This window comes from Cricetulus griseus, chromosome 5 (genome assembly GCF_003668045.3).
Source record: "Cricetulus griseus strain 17A/GY chromosome 5, alternate assembly CriGri-PICRH-1.0, whole genome shotgun sequence".
Lineage (NCBI taxonomy): Eukaryota > Metazoa > Chordata > Mammalia > Rodentia > Cricetidae > Cricetulus > Cricetulus griseus.
This window is the reverse complement of record NC_048598.1, coordinates 117700092-117725802: the sequence shown is the minus strand read 5'-3', so window position 1 is coordinate 117725802 and position 25711 is coordinate 117700092. Positions and strand designations below refer to the sequence as shown.

At 46.5% G+C, this 25711-nt stretch overlaps 1 protein-coding gene across 4 annotated transcripts in view; it reads left to right on the top strand.

Annotated features, from left to right (window-relative positions):
- The first annotated feature begins 3249 nt into the window (after window positions 1-3249).
- Window positions 3250-25711, top strand: part of Ift43 (intraflagellar transport 43) — an 80067-nt gene continuing 57605 nt past the window's right edge. For 2 of the 4 annotated variants that reach the window (XM_027418573.2, XM_035445506.1), the window contains exons 1-2: window positions 3340-3531; window positions 5495-5587. In XM_027418573.2, the coding sequence (XP_027274374.1) occupies window positions 3343-3531; window positions 5495-5587 (282 nt within the window). In that variant the 5' untranslated portion in view covers window positions 3340-3342. The other 2 variants (XM_027418575.2, XM_027418574.2) reach the window with 2 other exon arrangements.

Below are 25711 nucleotides of genomic sequence, written 5' to 3'. Positions count from 1 at the left end.
CCCGAGCCCCCTCCCTCCTGCTACCCCGGCCCCTGTGCGCCGGGGCCAGCTGTCAGTCCCCGCTCTCCGCCCCGCTCTCTTGCCTCCCCGCGACCCCGATCGCCCCCGGGCCGGGCCGGGGACACACACAAGGTCTGCGAGGGGAGTGGAGCCGGGCGGCAGGGCCACTCTCTCCAGGCCCGAGGGTGGAACCCGGCTCGGCCGCGATCCTGGCTGCGGTTCTTCATTGACCATCCGGGAGCCGGGCGGCTGCAGCTTGGATAAACGATGGCGCTTTCCGGAAGGCCGAGGGTGCCCTCTGGCGAGGCCGGGCCGCCAGTGACGGAGGCTCGGTGGCTCGGTCCGGTGGGACTGCGAGCACCACTAGATCCTGCGGTCCCTTCCCGGACGACTCAGCACCTGGCCCCAGCCCATTTCCCAGCCGGATTTCTAGGTCCCCCCGTGCTCCCACCCCCCACCATGAGCAGCTTAAGTCAGGCCAGACCCAGACCGAGCTGCCCATTTTCTTCCCACATCTCATCATAGCCTTCCTGGACCCTTTCCGAGAGGCCAGGCTCAGAAGTCTCCATTGAAGGGATGTCAATTACAATTACAATTATGGAAACTGAGGCACAATTCACGTTTTTTTCAAAGTCACACTTCGTGTGGGTAGTGGAGATGTCTATCACAGGCTGTCTAATCAGAAAAGGCATTATTTTTAACTTGTAGCTTGGCAGACTATGAGGAGATCTAGGTTACAGAGACCTTAAAAAATGATTTCTTTAAGGTCACATAGCTCTTAGGTGTCAATACCACCATTCGGGCCTTGCCTGTTCATTGCCAGTTTCTACTTTGCTATGTTTGCTTCTGCAATTTGAGAAATAGATTTTTTTTTCAAGGCATTGTTTCTCTGTGTAGCCCTGGCTGTCCTGGAACTTGCTCTGTAGAGCAGGCTGGTCTCAAACTCAGAGATCTACCTGGTTCTGCCTCCTGAGTGCTGGGATCAAAGGTGTGCACCACCACCATTAGGTTGAGAAATAGATTTTTTTAAAGAAGTGTGTGTTGTGTGTGTGTGTGTGTGTGTGTGTGTGTGTGTGTGTGTGTGTGTGTCCATGTCCATGTGAACTTGTGTGAAGGTACTGTTGGAAGCCAGACAAGGGCAGCCATTCCTCTGGAGCTGGAGTTAGAGCTGCCTAGCACAGATGCTGGGAGTCCAGCCCTGGTCTTCTGCAAGGGCAGTGTGTGCTCTTAATTGCTGACACCTCTCCAGCCCTGAAGGATAGCCTTGGTGTCTACTACATGCCCTGCTCTGTTCTAGGCACTGAGGATAAGTCAATGAACAAAACAGAACTTGCTTTTATGGAATTTGCATTTCCCAATGGGGAAAGGATGGTAAAACATTAAATATATATGATGGGACAGGGTAGGGGAAGGAGAGTGCCCAGATTGGGGGATGTTGAAATTTAAAATGAAGTGACAACACAGGAGGCAAAGGTATTGAGGGAATGAATTCTTTTCCAGGCTATACACCTTCTGCCTCGATCACACCTGTGTCTCCAGGGCAGCTATATTTTTAAACTCACTTCTCAAATGGTTCAAGTGCTGGGTAAGGTTTGCCAGCCCCTGCTTGCTGGGGATTCTCTTTGCCCAGGGTGAGTACCATTCACCCTTTGTTTTCTCAAAGTTGGGGAAGAAGTGGGCGGGAGCTTACAAGAAATTGAAATATCCAAGCATTAATCCCTTCTTGCGTAACCGGTGCCACAGAAGAAGGAGCAAGGGAATAGTTGATGCCTCTATCGAAGCTGTCTGAGATTTTTGGCAATGATTGTTGCATCAGATTAAAATCTAACAAAATATTCTTGATGAGAAGCAAGTAGGAATCTCAGAGAAATCTCCACAGGTCATCCCAGGGGAGGATACTCAGGTCAAACAAAGCTGGGATGAGAAATCAACTCCTCTGACTCTCTGGGCCATTGTGTCTTCGGGCAAGAGAATTCTTGGTCTTACTCAGTGATCATGGGGGAATGAATCCTTGTGTTGGGTGTCACTTGTTGAGTACTGGAGCAATGTTTGCCATTCAGCTCCTCCCACTTTCAAGTCCTCATTTTGAACCTGTAGCCATCCACACACCATTTTCTGTGGGTCCCAGTGACCAATGCCAAGAATTGGCCAGAGACGTTGGTTTAGGGGTCTTATGCTTAGGGGTCTTATATGGAATATGAGTCAATAAAGACTCAACCTGTCTACCTGACTGGCAATCCATGGGATAGCTCCTTCTGCAGGCCCAGGAGGATGGTGGGCAGCCATTATGTGTTGGAAAAGAACACTGCAGTAGAATGTAGTATTACAAGGGCTGGCCCAGCACTTAGTGCTAGAGTTATTTTGTTCCAGCTATCTGTCCTCCTGAGTAAAGGAGCTATTGTTGATCACTTTGTGGTGTTGTTCAGATTAAATAAGACCCCTAATGTTGTATGCTCTTTTTTTTTTTTAAGAAGAAGAAGAAGGAGGAGGAGAAGGAGGAGAAGGGTCTCACTGTGTTGCCAAGGCTGGACTCAAACTTCTGGGCGTACACGATCCACCTGAGTAGCAGTGACATGACTTCTGTCACCATGTTCCACTATATTTATACTTTTAAGAGTGATTAGTGCTCGGGTATTGGATATTTTAATCTGTCCTCTAAATAAACTTTGCTTTCAAACACAGAGTTTCATGTAACCCAGTCTCACCTCCCAAACTCACTATGTAGCTGAGGATGACATTGAACTCCTGATTTTCCTGACTCTAACTCCCAAGTGCTGGAATTACAGGCATGCATAAATAAACTTCTTAAAGGCAGAAATCACATACTCCACATTTTTGCAAGTCCTTGTAAACGTTGTAAACTTTATTACTTAGTGTTCATCTGTCAAATGGAAATAATACTACGTGTTCTGCCCTCCACAGTTGTTATATCCTTCACTAGAGCAGTATTTTAAAGGCCTTTCTACATTTCGAATGGGAGGGGTCAGAATAATCAACAGTGGTGCCTGCTCTCACTCATAAACATATTTAACCATATGTAGGCAGTCCCAAAGGCTAACCTAGCTGGAGCATCTGGAGCGGATTTTGGCATCTGGAGATTTGTTTTGTTTTCCCTAAGCCAAGCAAAGCTGGTTTAGAAAAGACCTGGTTTAAACTGGAAGGTGACATGCAAGACCCAGAAACTGTGAGGCGGGCTCTTTAAGGTGGAAGGGCGGGGTCGTTGTTAGGGACGCGGCGCAGAGTCTTGTTTCCAGGAAGTGACATCAGCGGCCGCGGAGATGGACGATTTACTGGACCTGGGAGAGGAGAGACGTCGCAGCTCGGCCACCTCCGTGAGGAGCGATGATGGGGGCTGGGGGCTGGTTCAACGGGTGGGACAAGTGTCGGAAAAACCCGGAGTCGGGACAGATCTCGGCTCAGCTGCCGGAGTGCGAACCCCGTCTTGACCGAGGGTGTGCGCCCCGAGCCACGCCCGCCCGAGCCCTGGAGTCTAGTCCCCGGAAGTTCTCCCGAAAGCTGCTAGGAAGAGAGGTGGCTGGGATTGTCCTTTCCTCTCTTAACTCCCCTTCCCAGGATTGGAAATGAATACTCCAGTTTATTACGTGTGTGTGTGTGATAACAACTGGGCAAAAACAACAACAAAACCGTTGATGGGCCAGAATACACCTAGCCCAGGATTCCTTGCTGGTGGAATGGAGGCGGCTGTGGCTGAGCAGGTGAAATTGGGTATTTACCGCAGCGCCTGACCTTCGCTGCTGGCCATGACCAGCATCTAGCCAGTAGATCATAGAACTTGATTAAAGACCTACATTCAGTGTTTTCTGACTGTCAAAGCCTCTAGATCTCCAAAGCTTTTAGAGTTAGTTGAGACCACTGAAAGATTGGGTCACCTGGCAAGTCCTTAGATTCTCCTGTAAAATCTCAGGTGTTTTGAAGGGCTCTGGTAGCATCCGATGCCCTCCAAGGTGCTAGAGAGGCCCCAATGGAGGGAGATAAGATGGGCAGGAGCCAATTGGTTGAGCAGGGGTTTTTTTATTTTTGTTTTTTAAAGCTAAGGACAATAGGCCATCGGGTCTTTCTGATACATGGACCTTTTTAGTAACTGGGATATCAATGTAGTGATTTAGTCATTCGTTTCACAAATGTGTGTTGAGCCCTACTATGTATCAGACTTTGTTCTAGTCAGAGAACGCAAAGTCACTGACCTTTGCCTTGGGGGTGGTGGTGAAGACAGTAAACAGATTGCCCTTAAAGTACGGGATCTCAGGTTGTAAAGTGGTTTTCTATGTTGCCAATTTATAGCGTCTTCAAATATCTCCAACTTTAACAATTGTTAGAGCAGTCGCTTGTCAACAGCATCTACAGATACCGTCACTAATCTCTGTTTTAAGGTAGCCACTGTAGGATCAGTACCATCCCGGAGAAGGGAATGAGCTGGTATTATCAGAAAGATTGTTCACACCACCCTTGGAAGATTGACATCCCAACTTGAAGGATTGATAAATGCAATCTGGCACCCAGATCCTACTTTAGTGGGGTTTTTTTTGTTGTTTGTTTTTTTCTTTTTTTTTTTTTTTATGCAGCACTCCTAAAAACTTTCCTTCTTAGAACACTTAGCACTGAGTTTTCAGCGGGGTGAGATGGGACAAATCCAGGATTCAAAGCCCCAAGAAGACTCTGCTACATAATCACTTCCTTGGGCCTCAGTTTCCTCTTTTATGGTGTCAATTTTGGTCTTTGTCCATACTATGATGAGATTCAAACAGAGCCACAGTAAAGGAGACTTGAAAGTGCTATGCTATGCTGAGTTTTATTTTTTTTAAGTAAATGATCATTCATAGACACTCTTCACTCATTATTATGCCGCAGAGTTTTATTTTTGTCCTGAGGAATGTTGGGGACAGAGCCCCTACCCACTTGGAGGGCTTGGGGAACGCCTGCAAATGCTTCATCAGGTGACTCAGAACCTTGAAGTGCTCTAGTTTCCAAAGGTGATGTCTCAGCATTCCTGTGCCCCTCTTCCCGCCCCACCCCCACCCCCACCCCACCCCAGGCCCAACAGCAGAGCAAGAGTTCTCTCTAGATGGGCTCCTCTGGTGTCAGTTGCCATGAAATTGAGGAATTCTCCCTGAAAGCCTGTCTGGTAGCTGTCACTCAAGTCCTGCCTAGGATGGTGGGAGCCTTTACCATCCGCTCTGAGTTGTGGTTTGAGGCTTCTGCCCAAACTAGCTGTGTTTTTATCTCTGTGTTAGGAACTTTGCTTTTGCTGTAGCTGGCTTTTGCAAATCTCATGATCAAAAACCTGTATGTTTCCTGTTCTGCCAAAGAGAACATTGTCTTGGGTACTTTCTCATAAAGATTTAGAGAATTCTCTGTGAATACCAAATCCTGCTCTCTGCCATGCCATAAAATTCCAGTCCTGGCTTACCATTCTGTCATACTCACAGGGCCTCAAGTGCCATTGGATCATTTGTGCTCTGGTCTCTCCTTGCAGGGGGCCAAGATGGGCCGCCGAGCTCAACAGGATTCAACACAGGCTGAGAGTTACTTGAGTAACAAGAATTCTTCATTGACTCAGACTGGAGAGGTGAGTGCTACAAAGACAGAGAGGAAACAAGAAGGTGAAGAGAAATGCCGTTTAAGAAGAAATGAACCCTTGATAGTAGGGTTGTGGTCCTCTATATCTGGTTGGAATGCCAGCTGCCTACATGTCTTGATTTGGGAGTTCCTTTCTAGGTCATTGACCTACTGGACTCTGGACTTTTTTTTTTCTTCAAACTCATAATGTACAGTTTTTATTTTATTTTGTTATTTCTTTTTATTTGATTTTTGACTTTTTGAGACAGGTGTGTGTGTGTGTGTGTGTGTGTGTGTGTGTGTGTGTGTGTGTGTGTGTGTTCGTAACAGGCCTGGCTGTTCTAGAACTCACTCTATAGGCCAGGCTGGCTTCAAACTCACAGAGATCCACCTGCCTCTGTCTACCAAGTGCTGGGATTAAAGGCATGTTCCTCTACCACCTGGCTTGTTTTATTTTTTAAAGACAAGGTCTCAAGTAGGCCAGGCTTGTGTGGAACTCACTATGCAGCTGAGGAGGACACTGAATTACTGATTCTCCTGCCTCTACCTCCTGAAAGCTGGGAATACAGGCATGAACTGCCATGCCCTGTTATTGCAGGTGCTAGGACCAGGCCCAGGACTTCATGCATGCTAGGCAAGCTCTCTACCTACTGACCATATCCCCAGCCTCGTGGAGCTTTTAATGCCACCTGAAGTGAGGGACTGGGAAGTTTCAAAATGCAGACTGTACACTGGTGCTGTAAGGTTGGATCACATAACTGGGAGTTGCTGTCAGTAGCAACCGATGTTTCCTAGGCTGGGTTATTTGCTAATTGTAGTTCTCCATGTCTCTGTGCTCCACTAGAAAGTGAGTCACCAGACAGTAGGAAATCTGGCTGCTTGGCAGTTGTCTAACTCAGCAGTTCGTGAGTAGTGGCTAAGGGGACCTAAGCTGAGAAGCCTGGCAGATCACATAGGTGCACATAACCCAGACACAAGTGGAGATGTTTTTCCCTGTATCAGAAATGATGTCACCATTTTCTTAAGCTCTTTATGTGGTCCTGTCTGCATCTTTCATTTTCCCACTTACTGCAGAAGCATGAACATGAGGAATTACTATCGTAACTGTGATTCCAGCATGTAAAATCTGGCAATTGACTCTTCCCTCATCAGCGGAAGACCCTAGGGAGGATATTAGGGCCTGCAGGTCATATGACCACTCTAAAGGGATAACTGGTACCTCCTCAGAGCTGGTTGAGGATGGTAGGATATAGATCAGCACTGCTTGATCTTCTAAGAAATGCTGGCAGTCTAGTTTTGTGAGTGTGTGTGTGTGTGTTATGCATACCTGTTGCTGACGCTGGTTCTCAGCATCTTCCTTAGAAATCATTATGAAAATTCATTCTGCTCCTCATCTCTCTGGTACCCAGCAGAATTCCAGAATGTCTCCCTCCCCTTCCTGAGGCACTGGCATTTGAAGCAGCATGGGCAGCCTCCCACAGAACCATATACTCACTGGGCTGTGTGAGACTCTTTGGCTGTTTCTTTCTAAAATTAGATCCAGGATTTGTGCCCATTTACACCCAGTTCCGAGCATACTACTTGTTATGTTTATTTTTATCCCCTTGCTGACTTTATTTAGTGGAGATATCCCTAAAAAAGACATAAGTGTGGTACCTGGGAACTGTCAGGCAGACTGGGGTTACTTTAGAGTCAAGTAGGAATTAGTTTTGGATAAATAGTTATTTTAAAGTGAGGTGGTAAAAGAAGGAGGCGGAGACACACGGGCTTGCCACTGGCTCTTCTAATTGCTTGACTCTTAAATCCTCTAATCTCTGGAATCCTCCATCTTGTCATTTGTCAAATGGTGATCACAGTGCCATTGGATGAATGTGGGGATCAAGAGAGCTATGCATTTAAGTACTCTGGTAAACTAAAAAGCACCGTGTAAGCTCCTGTTCATTGAACATGGTAGTGAGTGACTTGGTCTTTGCACTCTGCTGTTCCTGTTGAAGGGCTGCATGGAGGATGGTTAGGGCCAGGTGCCGTGGCACATGCTGTAATCCAGGCCCTGGGCATTTTGAGTTGGCTCCCTCCCTCCACCATAGGTTCAGGGATTGAACTCAGGTCAGCAGGGAACTGACTTTATAGACCAGGCCTGCCCCTGCCTCCCAAATGCTGGGATCAAAGGCATGCGCCATCACTGCCTGGCCACTTACTTTTTGTTTGCTGGCTTGTTTGTTTCTGAGATAGTTTGCTTTGTAGCTCAGGTTGGCCTCAAACTTCAGGGTCTTTTTGCTTCAGCCTCTCGAGTGCTGGGATTGCAAGCGTGTGCCTCTGTGCCTTGACACTTCTCACTTTAACACACCATCAGACTTACTCACTTGGTCTGCATGGTGCCCGTTTCCTCCTGAGTTTCAAACCTGTGCTGTTTGGGGATGATTTCCAGGCATTCTTCTGCATGTGTTAGCACTGAATTTGGCTACATCCAACAGACACTTTGCTCTGGCCTGACTGAAATAGGACTGGCTTTCTAGGAGTTCAGTGGAGGACAAAGGGGATGTGGTCACCGGGTGATGTCCTGTGTCATCCTAAGCCATCTAATTTCCTGCTGTGCTGTTGGGAGCTTGTGGCTTTAGTTCTCATGGTTGTAGGAAGATTGATGATTGTCAGGGTTTGGATCTGCATTCTAAGCAGGGAAAGAGGTCAGGGCATACATATCCAGTTAAATGCTCCCCTTTGATCAGGAAACAGCAGCTGGAGACCTCAGTGGGTATATTGGCCAGCACAGCTTTACAACTGCCCTAGCTTTCAGGAGAACTTTTAATCCAGTCAGAATTGGGTCTCATAACTACCACTCTGCATTTTGGAGTAGTTTTCACAGGAACATTCGTGTTTCTTAGTGAATGAGGAGGAATGGCTGCGGAGCAGGCTTTTTCCGAGTTGACCTAACAGGGCCGGGAACTGACTCAGCCAGTGAAGTGCTTGCAATGTGTATTAGTTACTTAACTGTTGCCGTGATAAAACTCTGTGAGCAAGACAGCTTATGAAGGAAGGGTTTGTTTGGGGATCTTCATTCCGGAGGGATATGAAATTTATCGCCATCATGGCAGAGAGCCTGGTAGTCGGCAGGCAGGCAAAAAAAAATTTTTTTTGAGATTATAATTACATCATTTTCCCCTTCCTTTCCTCCCTCCAAACCCTCCCAATGTGTTCCCTGCACCCTCCCCACCAAGAGCTCACATCTCAAGGCCAAAATCACAATGGGAATGACTTGAGTCTTGTGAATCCTCAAAGCCCACCCACATGGACACACCTCCTAATTCTTCCCAAACAGTCCACCAGCTGAGGACCAGGTACTCAGGCATGTGAGCTGGATCTGTGGCAGCCGTTCTTATCAAATCATCACCCTGCAAACATGACGAGAGGTGTGTTGGAGCCCCTGCACCCACATAAAAACCAGGCTCAGTGGTGCTCACCTGTAACCCCAGCACTGGAAAGTGGAAATAGGAGGATCCCTGGGGTTTGCTGGCAATCAGTGAGCTCCAGGTTCTGAGAGAGACCCTGTCTCAAAAACTAAGGTGGGGAGCAATTCAGGAACTACACCTGATACCAACATTTGGTATATAGAGATGTAGACATGGATACGCAGATGAACATAGACAGACAGACAGACAGACACACACACACACACACACACACACAGAGAAGTTGATACAAACTAACTTGACATTAAAAATTAGAACGTATACAAACTTTTAAAATAGACTTGGATAAGAAAGGAAAGAATTCTATTTTTGACTAACTCCCTTCCTCACATTCCTCTCCAATGCTATAAAGTTGAATGGGGCTCCATGAAAACACTGTCCTGTGTCCCAGTGTGCCTAAGTGAGATGCCTGGTAAACTCTCCCTTTGGTCTCCCAGCCATTTTGGTCACCATTTAGGGGCTTTCTGCCTGTGGAGCACATGTAGCTCAACCCAAGTGATGGGTCCCTGCCCCACACTGAGAGAGGAGGAATGGTCCTTTGGTTCACTTGATCATTCTTTAGGTTTCAGAGAATGTAACTGCCTGGTTTTCCTGAAGTAACAAGGAGATGAGCTCCTTTGTCATTTTACTTGCTTGGAGTCCATTGGAGTTGTGCCATATTCTTGTCTGTGTGCGTGTGAACTTTAGTGCGTGAGTGTGTACGTGTGATGTATGGACTTGGTCATGTGAGATTCTGTATGTTGGAGGTTGATGTTGGATGTCTTCCTTGATCACTCTCCATCTTAATTTTGGAGACATGGTCTCTTGCTAAACCTGGGATTCATCAAGTCAGCTAGGCTAATGAGCTCTGGGGATCTGCCTGTGCCCCCTGACTTCCCCACCCTCCTGACGTACATATGTGAGTCACTGCACCTGACTTTTACTTGGGTGCTGTGCTAGGGATTGAACCCAAATCCTCATGTTTGTGTGGCAGGCATTTACCACCTAGCCATTGTCCCAGTCCTCTGGATTAGTGCCTGATTCCTTAGGGTTGTCACATTGGGCAATGCAAGCAGAGGGGGCAATCTAGTATCTAGCCATGGAGCCTCCAAGAAATGTGGAACACTGAGAAGGCTCATGACCAGTGTGTGTGTGTGTGTGTGTGTGTGTGTGACTGGTCACAGATCAGGTGTGTTTTTCAGTTGGGTAGTAAATCAAGTTGGTAGTAACTTAAATTAGGAGAGAGATTTGCTGGAAGATAGTTCTACAGTGTGTCTGAGAAAAAGCAGCTGTGAGAGTCAAAAGTGGGTGTCTCTACCCGACAAGCCATTCTGCTGACTCAAATGACTCTTACATAACTCCTTTGAGAAAAGCCCTGGGCCATCCAGTTATGTTAACACTGAGTTTGGGCAAGAGTAGTCTTTGGCAAAACACTCCAAGGCTGGTTTAGCTATGGATGTGTGTTTCCTCCTTGCTTATATAAGGTGTCTTCTGGCCTGAACTTTCCATTTTGCAGATAGACATCAGAGCCTCCATTGAAAGAAACAGTTGCTGCCTGTGTGCTCACCCCATGCAGCAACCCAGGAAAGCCTCAAGGTGCCTCTTGAAGTAGGCTCTATTACCTCACTCAGGAGAGACAGGGTAATTTGTCCAGAACCCTCAGCTCATCTCTGCTTGTAACTGGCCACCCTGTGCCCTCTTCCTCCCTGCCCTGCAGGTGGATGTACAGAACCCCCCACCCTGTAAAGAGAGAGCAGAGACACCACGGGTGGTGGGAATTAACCTGGAGTCTTCTGCAGAGGGAGTGAGTCCTCGTTTGGTCACCTTTATTCGTCTAGTTATGGAGAGCAGCATTTGAGTCACAGCTGTGCCTTTTCTACCCCCCCCCCCCAGTGTTCCTCCTGAGGACACAGAGCTCAAAGTTAGCCAGAAACTTGCCCAGGAATCTGAGAAATGCTGCTGGACTCATGTTCCCAAATTAGGCCAATTTCCTCATCCCCCAGCAGTCCCGTGGCACTTTGCATTACGTCCCTCGTCCTCTGCCTGTTCCCTGACTGGTCTGCCAGCAGGGTGGTTATTTTCAGCCCAATAGGGTTATCTACTGACCCTTTTTGGTGACATTTTTCTCCTTTCTCACAAAAATAACTCTCATGATTGGCCACATTTTTCAGCCTTTTTCGTAGCCTCTTCTCCAGTCGGCCGGGTTGAGTGATGCCTCTGATAACGTTGCCGAAGAGGGACTCGGGGAATTTGATGTGGAGCTGTTCTGTTCACAAGGAACGCACTTTCCACACTTCATATTTATGTCATGCTTGGAATGCCTCGGTTTGGGCTCTCCCTCTGGGTGGGCAGATGTACATCACTGACCCATCTCCGGGCCTGGCTCCCATGTGGGCGGGAATGTCATGTCAGGGGAGCTCACAACTCAAAAATCAGTGCCTCGGAGTCTTCTCCAGCTCCAGTCTTCAAAGGTTTCCTGCTGCCTCAGGACAGCACACTGCCTTCTTAGCTTCATCCATGATGAAGGTCGGTGCTTACCAAGTCTTTAAGACTCTCTTCCTCACCTGAAATATACCAGAGGCTAGCCCAGTGTGTCAGTAAGTCATCTGTCAGAAAAGGTGACGATTGTCATGTTACCTTTAACCCCAGCTCTGCCATTGGCTAGGTGAAACTCTTCACAAGTTACTTACCATACTAAGCCTGCTTCCTCATCTGTTGAGTGGACATCGTGATGATACTCACACCTCATTGGGCTCCTGGGGGTTAACTGAGAGAAGGTTTACAGCTTTAGAACAGTGTCCGGTACATGCAGCTACTATTGTCATTTATCTGAGGTATGAGAAATTAGAACCCGTTATCAATTTTTCCTAAATTCGCAGTTCTGATCAAGAGTCATACATGTTCATATTTCACATAACTAACTGGTCCTTAGGGCAACCTCCCCCAAACAAACAAACAAACAAACAAACAAACAAAGCAAAACAAAAGACAACATTTGGATGGGAATCTTTGGAGAGAATCTGTGGAGACCCATTTTGCCTCCTCTGTGAGCCCACCTGCCTATATTATTGTCCAGTTACTTTCTAGTACTTGTCCACTTTCCAAAGAAGGATCCTTAGTTGTTGATGCGTCCTTCAGTAGTTCTGAGGGCGTGAGGAGGAAATGAGGAGGCGGGGTGACCTTGGTGACTTCAGTGGCCTTGAATAAAAGGTAACATTCATTCACTTATAAAGCTTGGTGGGGAGCCTTCTGTGTGCCAGGTCTTGTATATTCACGGTCACAGGGTCTTCTAGAACCTTGGTCTGGGAGCCTGCAAAGAAGTTGTGACAAGTAGAAGCAAATCAGAGAGAGACCTCACCAGCTGCGAGACTCAGGGCTCCTAGATAGACTCTCCAGGAAGAAGCCAGGGTTGAGCTGAGACTCACTTCACACCCCAAGAGAAGGAGGGTTTCTCCTGTAAAGAGAGGGGCATTGTGGAGGCTGGGACAGAGTGTGGTAAGTTTGGTCAGTACTGGGTGTCACCAATGCTCCTGGGTTTGAGACCAGCCCCCTTCTCTTTAGACTCTTACATGTTTGTGTCAGCTGGTCAAGAAAAGCTCTAAGGCAGGCTCAAGAATCTCACTGCTGTAACACTGAAGTTGGTTTGCCTCCTTTTGGAGTAAGTGGACTGCTGGCTCGTGTTCAGGAATCTCTGTTTGGTTGGAGAAGATTTTCATGGTAAAGATGCTTGTGTTGTAATGAGGCTAACTGCTGTTTAGGCAAGGCTTCCAGAGCAGGCTCCTCAGAAGCCCTGGCTCCAGATAGCATCTATGAAGGAAAAGAAGATGGAATTAGAGAGATGGTTCGAGCCATTGCAGTGCCATCTAGGTCCTCTGGGGAAGGTCCTGTCTGGTCCTTCCCTCATAAGCCAACCGTCCTGAGGTTCAGCTAGAGTCCTCCTGTACAAACACACAGCAGTTCACATGCAGGAGCTTGAATTCAAAATATTCATCCCCGGGTTTCATCCTAGTACTGCAAACAACCATGTCTCCCATAATAGGTACCCATTGTTCTCAGAAGTTTAAAAAAAGAATTCTGAGTGTTGTGGCTCATGCCTGAAATCCAGGTACTCAGGAGGCCAAGGCAGGAGAAATGCTGTACGTGTGAAGTCGGCCTTATCTACATAGTGAGTTTCAGGCCAGTGACAGCAAAGCCCTGCGTTTATATGTTGTGCATGTTCCTCCCACTTGGCTCTGTGAGGTTGTCTTTGTGTATCTCTAGCCTCATTTCAGAGCTGTCACCAGTCACAGTGGAGCTGAACTCTACTTTGCTACTTTGCTTCTACTCCATCCCCAAATTCTGTCATTTCATAGATCAGAGGAATTACCGATACTCTTGTGTATGTGTATGCTCATGTGCACAGCTGCATGTACCCATGCAGAGGCCAGGGGAGGGTGTCAGGTGTCCCCCTTATGACTCTATACCTTGTTCCCTTGAGATAAGATCTCTCATTGATCCTGAAATTTGATTATTGTTTTGATTAGGCTGGCTTGCCAGTGAGCTCCCAGGATCTGCCTGTCTCCAATCCCAGTCCTAGGGTTGCAGTTATGTACAGCCATGCCTGGCTTTTGTTAATACATAGGTGCTGGGGATTCAAACTCAGGCCCTCCTGCTTGCACACAGGCAGGCTTACGTACCGAGTCATCTCCCCAGCCCTACACCTCTACTCTTTGCTGGGTTGACTGCTAGTTATTCTTGGGTTCAAGTTGCATGCTGCTTTAAAAAAAGTAGTACTCCCCCATTTAAGCTGGTCCCCTCAGTGCATGCTTTCATGCTGTCCTTTGATTTTTTTTCCCTCTCCCAGTGTATATCTGTAATTTGTGTAATTATTTAGGACATCAATTGTAAATTCCAGGTGTTCCTACTTTGCTTCCTCTGGCCCTGGTCCTCAGTTCCAGTTAAAGGAACAGAAAAGCCTAGCAGGGCTTTGCAAACGATAGCAGTGTGCCAGCTCGAGGGACCCGAGGGACTGCCAGTGTGTGATGCCCAGGAGGCTTTTCTGTGTGGTGCTTGAATATGCCCAGTTCAGGGCTGACATCACTAGCGTTCAGGTGGTTGAGCAGAAGCTGTGTTCTCAGTGAGAGAGTTTGTAGGACCAGAAGAGAAGAGGCCCCATGACAAGCTGAGGAACAGGCAGAAGCTGAGACATACCCTCAGTTAACGAACACATAGGTAAGCCAGTCTATAAAAAGTTGTTGAGTGACCAGAGAGGAGAGGAGAGAAGCAGGCATCCGGGGTATGCACGAGCCAAGGCAAGTGAGAATGTTACAAGGGGGGGGGGGGGTCAGCAGCGCTTGACTCCCCTGAGAGCCCAGGAAGGCAGTTAACTGGACCTAGTAACGGGGGCATCTCTACAGATTCTGGGGCTATGGGTGTCTGCACAAAACCACACACTGCCTGGGTTCAGTAAGAACTTGCTGGAAGAATCCAGCAAGTAGATTTTGGCATGTCTATATTCTCCACCAAATGAGAACGGCTCCTTATCTCCCTTAGCATCTCTCTCTCCCTCTCTCTCTCTCTCTCTCTCTCTCTCTCTCTCTCTCTCTGTTCTTCTCTTTTTGGCCTTTCCTTGTTTTCCTTCCATTTCCCCAGTTTCTTTCTTTCTTGTACCCCATTCTGGTTTTCTTCTTAACCAATGGTTATGGAAAATTCAGTCTCCCATTCTCTCTCTCTCTCTCTCTCTCTCTCTCTCTCTCTCTCTCTCTCTCTCTCTCTCTCTCTCTGTGTGTGTGTGTGTGTGTGTGTGTGTGTGTGTGTGTGTGTGTGGTGTGTCTTATTACTTTTCTCTTTCTGTGAACATACAAAAATATAGTTCACAGACAAGTGATTAGAATATGGAAGTTATAGCACAGCCTCCTGAGAGCTCGTGCAGGCTCAGAAAGGAGGCCACTCTGATTGCATTGAAGTGAATGAATAGGAGTCTGCTGATGTGGGGCGAGCAGAAGGGCATATGGGGAGCACTGTCTTAGGCTTCTATTGCCACGATGAAACACCATGGCCAAAAAAGCAGGTTGGGGAAGACGGGGTTTATTTGGCTTACACTTCCACATTGCTTTTCCTCACTGAAGGAAGCCAGGACAGGAACTCCAACAGGGCAGGAACCTAGAGGCAGGATCTGGTGCAGAGGCCATGGAGGGTGCTGCTTACTGGCTTGCTCAGCCTGCTTTCTTACGGAACCCATCACCAGTCCAGGATGGAACCACCTACAACGGGCTGTGCCCTCCCCCATCAAAAATGAAAAAAATTCCCTACAGCTGGATCTTATGGAGGCATTTTTCTTAATTAAGGTCCATTCCTTTAAGATAACTCTCATTTGTATATCAAGTTGACCTAAGAGCAGCCAGCACATAGTCCTTGTGTTAGAATAGTGGGGCTTATTGTCTATGCTGTAGGATGCCCACAAAGATGTTGAGCAGAGGAAGGCATTACTGACTTTGTTTTCTAGGAAGAGAAATGTGGCAGCTGCATTGGAGGATAGTCTAGAACGGAGAGTGTGCTGGCAGGGAGAGGCATGGAGACAGTCGGAGTAGTCATAGAAGATGATGTAGTAGAGCCAAGGCAGTACTCCCAAGCTTCAGGCTGCACCAGGATGCTCTTAGAATTTCTGGTGCCCACATGCCCCTCACATATTAACGTTAAACAAACAATACCCCCCACCAAGAACAACAACTCCCCTTTTGTACTTTTTTTTTTTAAGAAAATTTATCAGTGACATTACAGTTTGTAGTAGTTTGATGTTTCAGAATGGATATGAAACACTTTCAGGTTCTAACCGGGGTTTGAAATGCAGCAAGGTCACTGTGGCTTGAAGCTCAGCAAGTTGAGTGATTATGGATGAGCTGAGCTGTGAGTTGTCTTAAATTGGAACTGCCAGTGGGTCGTTAGCCCTGACTTTTGGTCAGTGTATTAGTTACTTTCTGTTGCTGTGATAAAGCACCGACTAAAAGAACTTTGGGGAGGTCTATTTCATCTTTCCGTTTGTAGGTCATTGAGAGGAATCAGAGCAGGAACCATGGAGGATCACTTCTTTCTCTCTCACTCTCTGTCCATTTACCTGTTCATGCTCAGTCAACTTTTCTATATTACCCAGGCCCACCTGCCCAGGAATGGTGCCGCCCACAATGGGCGGGGCCCTCCCACATCCGTCATCAGTCAAGATACTCACAGACATGGCCACAGGCCAGTCTGATCTTAAGCAATTCCTCAGCTGATGTTCTCTCTTCCCACGTGACAATAACACTAACCAGCATGATCACTGTTTACTTAGGCAATTTTTAGTGACCAAGATGGAGAATAAAAGAGATTTGTGAACTGGATAGCATGAGCTTAGAAAACACATTTGTAACTGTTTAGAGGAGTCAAGGTCTAGAAGAGTTTGGGGGAGTGAGGTAGAGGCATTCTTTTGTGGGCTCAACTTGAAAGACTTGCAAGAGAAACAAAAAGTCGGGGGTGGGGCTGGGGGGAGAGGCCAGGATTTAGGGGAGGCAAGAGATGTCGAGGACACATGGTGAAAGCAGAGTATTAAGTCTGCTTAGGAACCAGGAGACGCTGGCTGGTAAGCCTCGGTGAGACCGCTAGCTAGGCTGGACCTCTTCTCATTGTGTGCATGCCAGTAATTCCTGCAGAGCAGGCTGATAGTAAAACACTCATTTAGCTGTGATGCTTCACATGAGAAGGCTCCTGAGGCTGAGCGTAATCAGTGCCAGACGGAAACATTTTTGGCCACATACTTCTGTCCAGTATAATAGAGAGTTATGTCCCATCTTCATTCTGCCCTTGGCTTCTTGTGGATAGCTTTTTATACAATTCTTACAGTGGCTGCCCTGGGAAGCTAGAACAGGCATCCCTAACTTACATGCACACATTGTGGGGACCTTGCACTTCGGGGTGAGTCCTGTTGTCTCCTTCCATCTTCCGTGCTATAGTGCATTAGAACACTTTTAGAGTTTTTAGTGTTTCCTTTGATGATCGGGTCCCCATTAGGTATAGTTTCTCTGTAGCTTAGGCAACTCCTGTCACCTGACATTTCTTTTTTCCCCTTTCTTCCTTTCTTCCTTTGATTTTTTAGGATTTTTTGCCCCTAAAGATTGATTTATTTTTATGTGTGAGTACTCTATCTGCATGTACACCTGCAGGCCAGAAGAGGGCACCAGATCTCATTAGGGATGGTTGTGAGCCACCATGTGGTCACTGGGAATTGAACTCAGGTCCTCTGGAAGAGCAACCATCGCTCTTAACCTCAGAGCCCTCTCTCCAGCCCTCATGTGACATTTCTTGTTTGCCAAGGACTGTTCTGTTTGGTTTATCTGAGAATGTTTTCATTTCATCTCAACTTTTCAAGGATATTCTCTTTGTAGTAGAATCTAGAATTAAGTTTTGTTTTTTGTTTTTTGTTTTTTTTCCTCTCCTCAGAATTGCAAAGATCAGCCAGGCTTAGGGGCACAATTCTCCTCATCCTGGCAACTTGAGAGGCAAAGACAGAAGATAAAGCAGATGTGGGGCTAGCCTGATCTGTGCAGTGAGTTCCAGGGCAGCCAGGGCTATGTAGGGAGACCCTGTCTCAAAGAGAACAAGATTGCTATTTCTTTGACCTCGGGCCTTGGTTGTAGCAGGTGTTGGTGGTTTTATATGCAAATCTTGTTCCCAGCAGACAGACACAGGCAGTGGGACTAGTAAGTGTCCCAATGCTAACCTGGGTCGTGTTGTTGAGCCTGTGCTGAGATTTGGTTTTCAGCAGTTTGCCTGTGATGCTCCTAGATGTGATTTGTCTGAATATTTATTTGGTTGGGATTTGCTGAATTTTTCACCTGTAGGGCAATGTCTTGGTTTTTTACTAGATTTGGAAATACTTAGCCCAGGTTTTCCAGAGACAACTGTTTCCATCCTGGCACTGCTTAGCTTCCGAGATCAGGTATGTTCTGGGTGGTGTGGCAGTAGACCTAAACAGCATTTTGTCCCCAGACCTCTCTCCTTGTCCCTGGAAACTCCATGTTTGATGGTCCACTCTTTTGCCAGATGATCTGTGCTACTCTTCCCCATGAAGCATTGTTAGCTTTGCCTCACCTTTTATCCTTTTTTGTTCTTTCATATCGAGTCCTTTTTTTTTTTTTTTTTTTTTTTTACAAAAATTATTCAATGTACATTGGTGTGAAGGTATTTTATTCCCTGGAACTAAAATTACTGTGAGCTGTGAGCTGCTATGTGGGTGCTGGGGATTGAACCTGGGTCCTCAGGAAGAGCAGTCATTGCTCTTAACCACTGAGCCGTCTCCTCAGCCTTCTGTTCATCTCTTAAGATCATTTGCCTTTCAGTTTATTCCTGCTGCTGTTTCCAAGCTGCTGTTAAATCCATTAACTGGAATTTTCATTTATTTCATTTACATGTAAGTTCTAAATTGCTATTTGGTCCCCCCTCTTGTTTTTTTAAAACATAATTTCTGTTTTGTGCCTAGATATCCTACCTACTCATATATTATGATCATCTTTCCCTTTACAGCCTTGCACATACTTATTTTTAATTGTCTGAGTTTTGCTTTTTGTTTTTTTGTTTTTTCTGGATATATTTATGAGCAGCGCAGGTATGCCTGGGACCTCAGAGGTCAGAAGAGTGAGGCGGATCCTCTGGAACTAGAGTTTGTGAGTAGTTGTGAGTTACCATGTGGGTGCTGCGAACTGACCCTGAGTCCTTTCCAGGAGCAGTATATGCTCTTAACCACTGAGCTATTTTTCCAGCCCCTTGAATATATTTATAATTGTTTCTTTAAAGCCTTTGACTATCCCAACATCTGGATCATGTGAGGTCAGTGTTTTTCCTAGGCTTTTAAATTTTGACTATAGGTTATGAATTTCTTCCCTTCACATGTCTGGTAGATTTTGTTTCAATGTGAGATGTTGTGCTGGTATATTAGAGAAACTTGGATTATAATTATCTCTGTCTGGATTTTGTTTTAGCAAATATGTATCCGTAAGTCACTGAACTTGTGTAGCACTCTGAAAAGTTAATCTAAAATGGGGGTGTGCTGTTTAAATGGCAAGAGGCCTTCCTGAAGAGCCTCATGCTAAGTGGCAGTTGATCAACTGAGTGATAACACTTGGCCATGATTTTGTGACAGTCCGCTGTCACCTGGGAGCAGTGTCTTCACGCTGTGTTGTTTGAGAAGGAAAGGGCCGGGGCTGGAGAGATGGCTCAGTGGTTTGGAGTGATTGTAGTTCTGCTAGAGCACTGGAGTTTGGCTCCCAGCACCCTCATTAGGCAGTTCCTAACATGTATCCTATACATAAAAGTAAATCAGAGAGGAGAGATTTGCCTGAGGCATTCAAGGCAGTAGCATCTTCCAACACTAGAGGACATTTTTTCAGCAAGAACCAAGAACCAAGAACCAGAGTTATAAGTTTCCATAAGTAAAGTCATTCAGGGTAAAGGACAGTTTATCATCTTGGTTTGTGCCTTTAATAATTTGGGTATATTACATAGTTCCATTCTTTAATGAAATGAAAGTCAGATAAAATGGTGGGTTTTTAAGGACAATTTTTAGCAAGATTTAAAAAAAAATCAATTCTAGCTTGCCTTTAATCTCAGCACTCAGGAGGCAGAGGCAGGAGAATCTCTGTGCGTTTGAGGCCAGCCTGGTCTACAAAGTGAGTTCTAGGACAGCCAGGGTTACACAGAGAAACCCTGTCTCAAGAAACAAAACAACAAAAACAATCTAGTACTTCTAACTACACCCCAAAACTCCATACAGAATTTTGCTGTTTGAAATATTGAGGAACCATGAAATCCAGGAATTCAGGAGTTGTATAAGAATTTAAGTTTTGGGAGGACCACACAGGATACTTCTGAGATGATGAGAAGTGGCCAGACTGAAAAGTTAGCCTTGTCTTTGCTGTGTGCTGACTGACAGTTTCCTACTGAATTCTTAGGGCTGAACGAGATAACGGACTGTAGTGTACAACCCGATGTACCTGAGTCCCCACTGGGATATAGAGTGAGGGACAGAGCTTGGCAGTCTGCTCTGGGTCTCACACAGAGGGGCAGGCAGCCCAGGGATATCTGGCTCCTTCCAGCCACCCCTACTTCTTTTCCGTGGCATCCCTGAGGAACCTCACAGGAGCTTAGGTTTCTCCCAGCATGCTTCTGCTCTCAACTTGGCTCAAATTATTCTACTCTGGATCAGGTTGAGGTGGCAAGTCTAGACTGATTATACAAAGCCACAGAGTCACAGGTGCCGGGAGGGGTAGCTTTTAGAGGGCCAGGAATTCACACCCTTTCCACACTGTGCACGTCTCGCTGCACACATGCTGGATTAATTTGAACAAATGGAAAAGAGTGAAGAGAATGACAAAAATGTATAGGTTTTGATTTATGATGAAAGCTGAAAAGAATGTTTATGTTGGCCAAGTGGCAAGATATACAGGGGAACCGGGCACGTCTTCCTTCGTTAGTGCCTGGAAGGTATGTGGACCCCAGAAGAGGATGGGGAGAGCTGGTTTTAGTAAGACCCAGAGGATATAATTCAGGGATACTGTCCAAGATGGGCCAACCCAGGGTGAATTTTAAGCATGATTTTCAGGGCTGAAATATGTTCCCTTTAGTGTCTTCAGAAACTACTGGCAGCCATATATCCCAGGAGTGACTTGGAGTCGACAGTTTGATGGCTTTTGGGTGGAATGCCACCAGACCACTTGTCAGACAACATGGCTTCCTGAGTATCATAGTGATGAATCCAGTGAGAGAAGAGCTTGGGTTTCTTCCTTATGAAGTGAGATAGATATTTATTAGATTCTGGAATAAGACATATGCAGGCCAGGCCCTGCAATGCTAGCTCCTATGATGCTACCAAAACCTTTTCATGGTCTTTATCCCAGTCAAGAAAAATGTCTCCTCCAAAGCCTGCAATTAGTCACTGTTGCTGCTCTTGACGGTATACGCTTGTGACATGAAGTAGCAGTGGTTTGCCAGGGGTTTTACAGTAGACCTGCAAGGGACTTGTGACCTTTCTCCTTCTCATACAAGAACACGTAGTGAAGATGTGACCAGCCCAAGGCTACAGACCTATAAAGAAGCAGTTGTAAAATTTGAACCCAGACTCTTTCCTTCATTCTGTCTCCACAGCTTTTCAAACTACAGCTTTCCCCCTTACTTCCTTCTGGTGAGTTCACCTCTCTCCCTTCTGTTTATTCCCTCATTCTACAAAGCTAGGCCACTGGGGATAAAGGAGGCTGTCCTGGGTCTCACGGTAAATCACAGTTGCTTTTGAAATGCACAGCTTTGCATTGCATAAACCCGACACTGTTTGGCACAGTGTTGAAACTGTCATGGTTTATTTTGGGCCTCACTTTCTGATCCTGCCTCTGCTCTTAACCCTTCCCTCAAGCCAAGTGTAAGCAGAGTAGAGGTTAGCCCAAACCGTTTGCAGGTCTCAGGTCTTCTCTTTAATGTCAGGATAGACATTATTGATCAAGTTGTTTGGAGGCTGCTTGGGGCTAGCCTCGAATGACTTTGTCTGACCATTACATTCAACACCATCTCCTAGCTGGCATGCATATAGCTGTCAAGGAGTCTTAGCTGGTTTGGTGCAGGTTCTACTGCCTACTGACCTGGCTTTCAATCCTTGTTCTACCTTTTACAAATGACAAGGTTTTCGGTGAGTTAACCTTAGCCTTACCTCCTCATCTGTGAACTTGCTATTGTAGGAGGGTCTTCCCTGAGTTGAGATGCAGCAAAGCAACCTTCCCTCACATACTGGTCATCTTTCTTACTGACCCTTAACCGGTATATTCTTTCTCTGTGCCCAGTTTGACACTTATGATCAAGTCTTGATGCTTTATGTCTCTTGCCTGGTCTTCTCTGCTCTTGCCCCATTTCCTTCACAGCTACTCATATGGACAATAAATGTTCCATCTCATTTATTTGTCTGGCCTAGGTACCTGCCCCCAAGAATTCAAAACACTACAGCTCATAGCCCTACAGAATCACGGGCTGAACAACGGAAGGGATTCTTCTAACTTGAGGAAACACCGAGGATCGTGGAACTGGTTAGTGGCTGGGCAAGGACCTGAAGCCGCGTTACTCAGTCTTCTTTCTACCATGTGTTTTTTTTTACCCTAATTTCATTATGCATATATTCATAAGATGGCATTCACCATCAATTATGGCAATTCTCTCTTGGAATAGAGAGGTACTCTTAGCTAACAGCATAGTGTGGGGTGGTGTTGTAGGTCAGTGGTAGAACTTTTGCCTAGTGTGCTTGAAGCTCTGAGGTCCATCTCCAGCAAATAAGACGCATGGCTTCTGCTCATGTCAGGGATCACAAGACCTGCTGTGTCTGGTGGAAAGTTATTTTCTGGCGGTGGCATTAGGAATTCCTGGCCATTAAGTGGAGAATGTCTGCGCTGCTGTTACACTTTTTTTTTTTTTTTTTGAGCCAGCACATCTGTGGACAGCTTGCACAATGTGCCTGCCTCCACACCAGCTCTGCTCTTCTGCTCTTTGTTAAAGTGAACTTTATACTGTAGCTTCCTCCTTGATTGGGTCATCTTTTCATGACAAATAGAAACCTCTGGGAAAAGTAGCAGGGGAAATGGTACAAGGTAAAGCCTAGAACTCACTTTGGTACAAGGTAAAGTTCTAGAACTCACTTTGTAAGACCAGGCTGGCTTCTTTGTAGATGAGGCTGGCTTCTTTGTAGACCAGACTGAGATCCGCCTGCTTCTGCTTCCCGAGTGCTGGGATCAATGGTATACACCATCACACCCACTCAAATTGTTTTTTTATAATGAGGTCTTTAAAAAAATAATCCAGGATCCATACAAGAGCTACACTTCCTGATCACTTCTCTGCAGCCATTCCCGCATCCCCCTTTGAATGACTGGCTTTTTGAAGAGACCTAGCAGGTGGCTCTCTGAGGTTTCCTCATTCTCGATTCAGCAGATTCTTTCTTCCTGGTGTCATTTAGCTTATTTCTATCTTACCTGATTTCCAGCTTACTGGAAATGAGATCGGAAGGCCTGATTAGATTCCAGAGGAGCATTCTTGGCAGGGATCTTTCCGGGGTGGTGCTGTGAGCTTCAAGAGATGGCATGCCACATCCCATTGTTACTGCTGTGAAGTGTGCTGGCTGAGCTGGGGTGGTGACGGACATGGTCTTCCTGAAGAAGCATTTGCGTCCTTGTATCTAATACTTAATGTATAGATTTTTCTTTTTGGAACCATGAAAGCACCCAGTTCTTCCCAGTTAGTCTTCCACTATGGCTTTGGCACCCATTAATGCCCCGATTTCTTTCTTTCTTGTTCATAACATAGAATGTGTTCTAGGTTCATGTTCATTTCAGTTTATTCTTTCACAGAGAGAGTTGTGATTACTCTCACAAGGGTTCAGTTGAGAGCTCAGATGCTCCATGGCCCTCCTTGACCTTAAATCCACTGTGGGAAAACTCGGCTCTAGGATGTGTTAGTGTGAGACCCAGGGTTTAGACAGCAGACAGAGCCCTGAGCACGCACCAGCATAGGAGTGCAGAGGAGCTGGATGGACGGATAGTGGCCCCGCAGAGTGTAAGCACCTGTTCCTTTTCCGTCAGTGACCACCGTTCACACTGAAGATGGCTGGTGTGAACTTTGCACTAGATCTCACTGGAAGACTTGTCTCTGTGCTGGGCATTTCTGGGTGCTTTCTCTGGCATTTGGAAGCACATCGCCTCTGTATTGAGAACTCAGGTGATCCTGACTCGTTTGGGGGGGAGGTGGGAGTGGGGTTCCTCGGGAGCTCCTGAAAGTATGTGCGAAGGCTCCAAACTCAGAAGGCTCCTTTTTTGGCACTGCAGCATCTTTGTGTGTCGGCATCTCAGGAATCTGGGGGAACCATATAAAGATCAGAAATGTGTCTGGCTCAAGAGGCTCCCTCTGACATGGTAATTCCAGTTCGTTGAATCCTGGCCCACTCGGATGAGGCCATATAAAGAGGCTGCTTCCTGAATTTCCCGCGCTCTGCCTCTCATGGGCTCCTTTTTGTAGCATGCTGGTATTTCAGGACTGCAGCCATGGTCACGTGCTCCCATCCCTTTACTCACAGTCATTCCTGCCCTGGGTTTATTTTTGGAGACAGCACATTTTTGCTTCTCTTCAGGAGCTATGCAGGGTCCTGCCCCCTCCGCCCATCAGCGGCAGTCCCAGCAGGCTCTGGCTATTTCCCACACTCGAGATGTGACTTGGTTTTCCAGAGAGAACAGAGGGAGGCTGCCCGAGGGCTACTGTCACCAGGCCTTATTTCTGTCCTTTGTGGTGTTACATAATCTAAGACTCCTCTTTACAAAAAGTGTGTGTGTGTGTGTGTGTGTGTGTGTGTGTGTGTGTGTGTGTGTGTGTGTGTGTGTGTCATCTGGCAGTAAGTCAGCCAAAGTTGGAAATGGCTTTTCCAACTGATGTTTTGGGGGTCTTGCCTCTGGATCTCAGAAGCAGAGTCATTTAAAGAATAAGCCGGTGCTTTTGAATTTGAGGGTCAGGCCTCTCTTCTGGCACTTAAGGTTATTGGGGCTGTACGTTCTTAACTTCCCAATACAGGGATAGCATCGCTGTCTCTTCCAGAGTTGCCTGTAGGAACAGAGAGCGCTAGCCTCCTAGGTGCTCCCAGGCAAGTTCTGTGGTTAATCGGCTCCAGGGAAACAGTGTGATGATCGTCTTAGTCTGCCTGAAGACTGAATGTCTCCTTCCAAAGAGGGACCACAGCTAACTCTTTCACCTTTAAATGAGTAGATCATTATGTAGAAAACTCAGACATGTAGGAGCCAAGAAAGGATGTCCTGTTTTTCAGCTTGTCCCAGGAATAGGGTCTTGGGACTCTTAGAGATGGAGCTTCTTGAGTGTCTAGATGTCACCAGAGTTTCTAGGATGGGCAAGGAGGCGTTTGGAGCGGACCGTCCATGCAGAAGGGACCAGCTGACCTACTGAAACTGCATTACCCGAAGCCAGTCATCTACTTCCAAGTCAAGTAGACATCTGCACTTATTTTAAGAAGTGGCAGTGCGAGCAAGGCACACCTGACGTCACTTTGCTTGCATGGTCGATGCTTGGGTGTGTCTCCAAGATCTTCCCAGGATCCTTGCATATGACAAAGATGGAGCAGCGGCATTTGCTCTTGGAGTGTGTGCAATCCCTGGTATCACTATCATATATATATATATAATATATATATATATATATATATATATATATATATATATCACTATTCCTGTTATCACATACATACCCTTGGGTTGGCTATCAGCTTGCCTGCCTTCCTGCCTTTTTCAGTACTGGGGACCAAATTCAGCTAGGCAGCTATTCTTCTAGTGAGCTGCATCTGAAGCCCTTCCCGTGTACTTCCAATCCAGGGCAGGCCCCACTTTCTCCATAATGCTTCCCTGACTTGGCCTTCCTCTGTGCGTCCTGGGTTGGCACCATTCTCTGTGGCCTTCCCTGTGCTCTGTGGACTTTGAGCATGCCTGTTGGAGCAGTCTTTAAGATGCCCCAGGACGAAGTGGTTCCATGAACTGCCAGGGTGACAAGAATGTGCAAAACTGATTGGAGTTGCCCTGTGCCTGAGGGAGTCTCATCTCAGCTTCGTCTCACTAGAGCGCTGTGCCTTCCTAAACTCATGTCTGCCTCTGCCACCATTG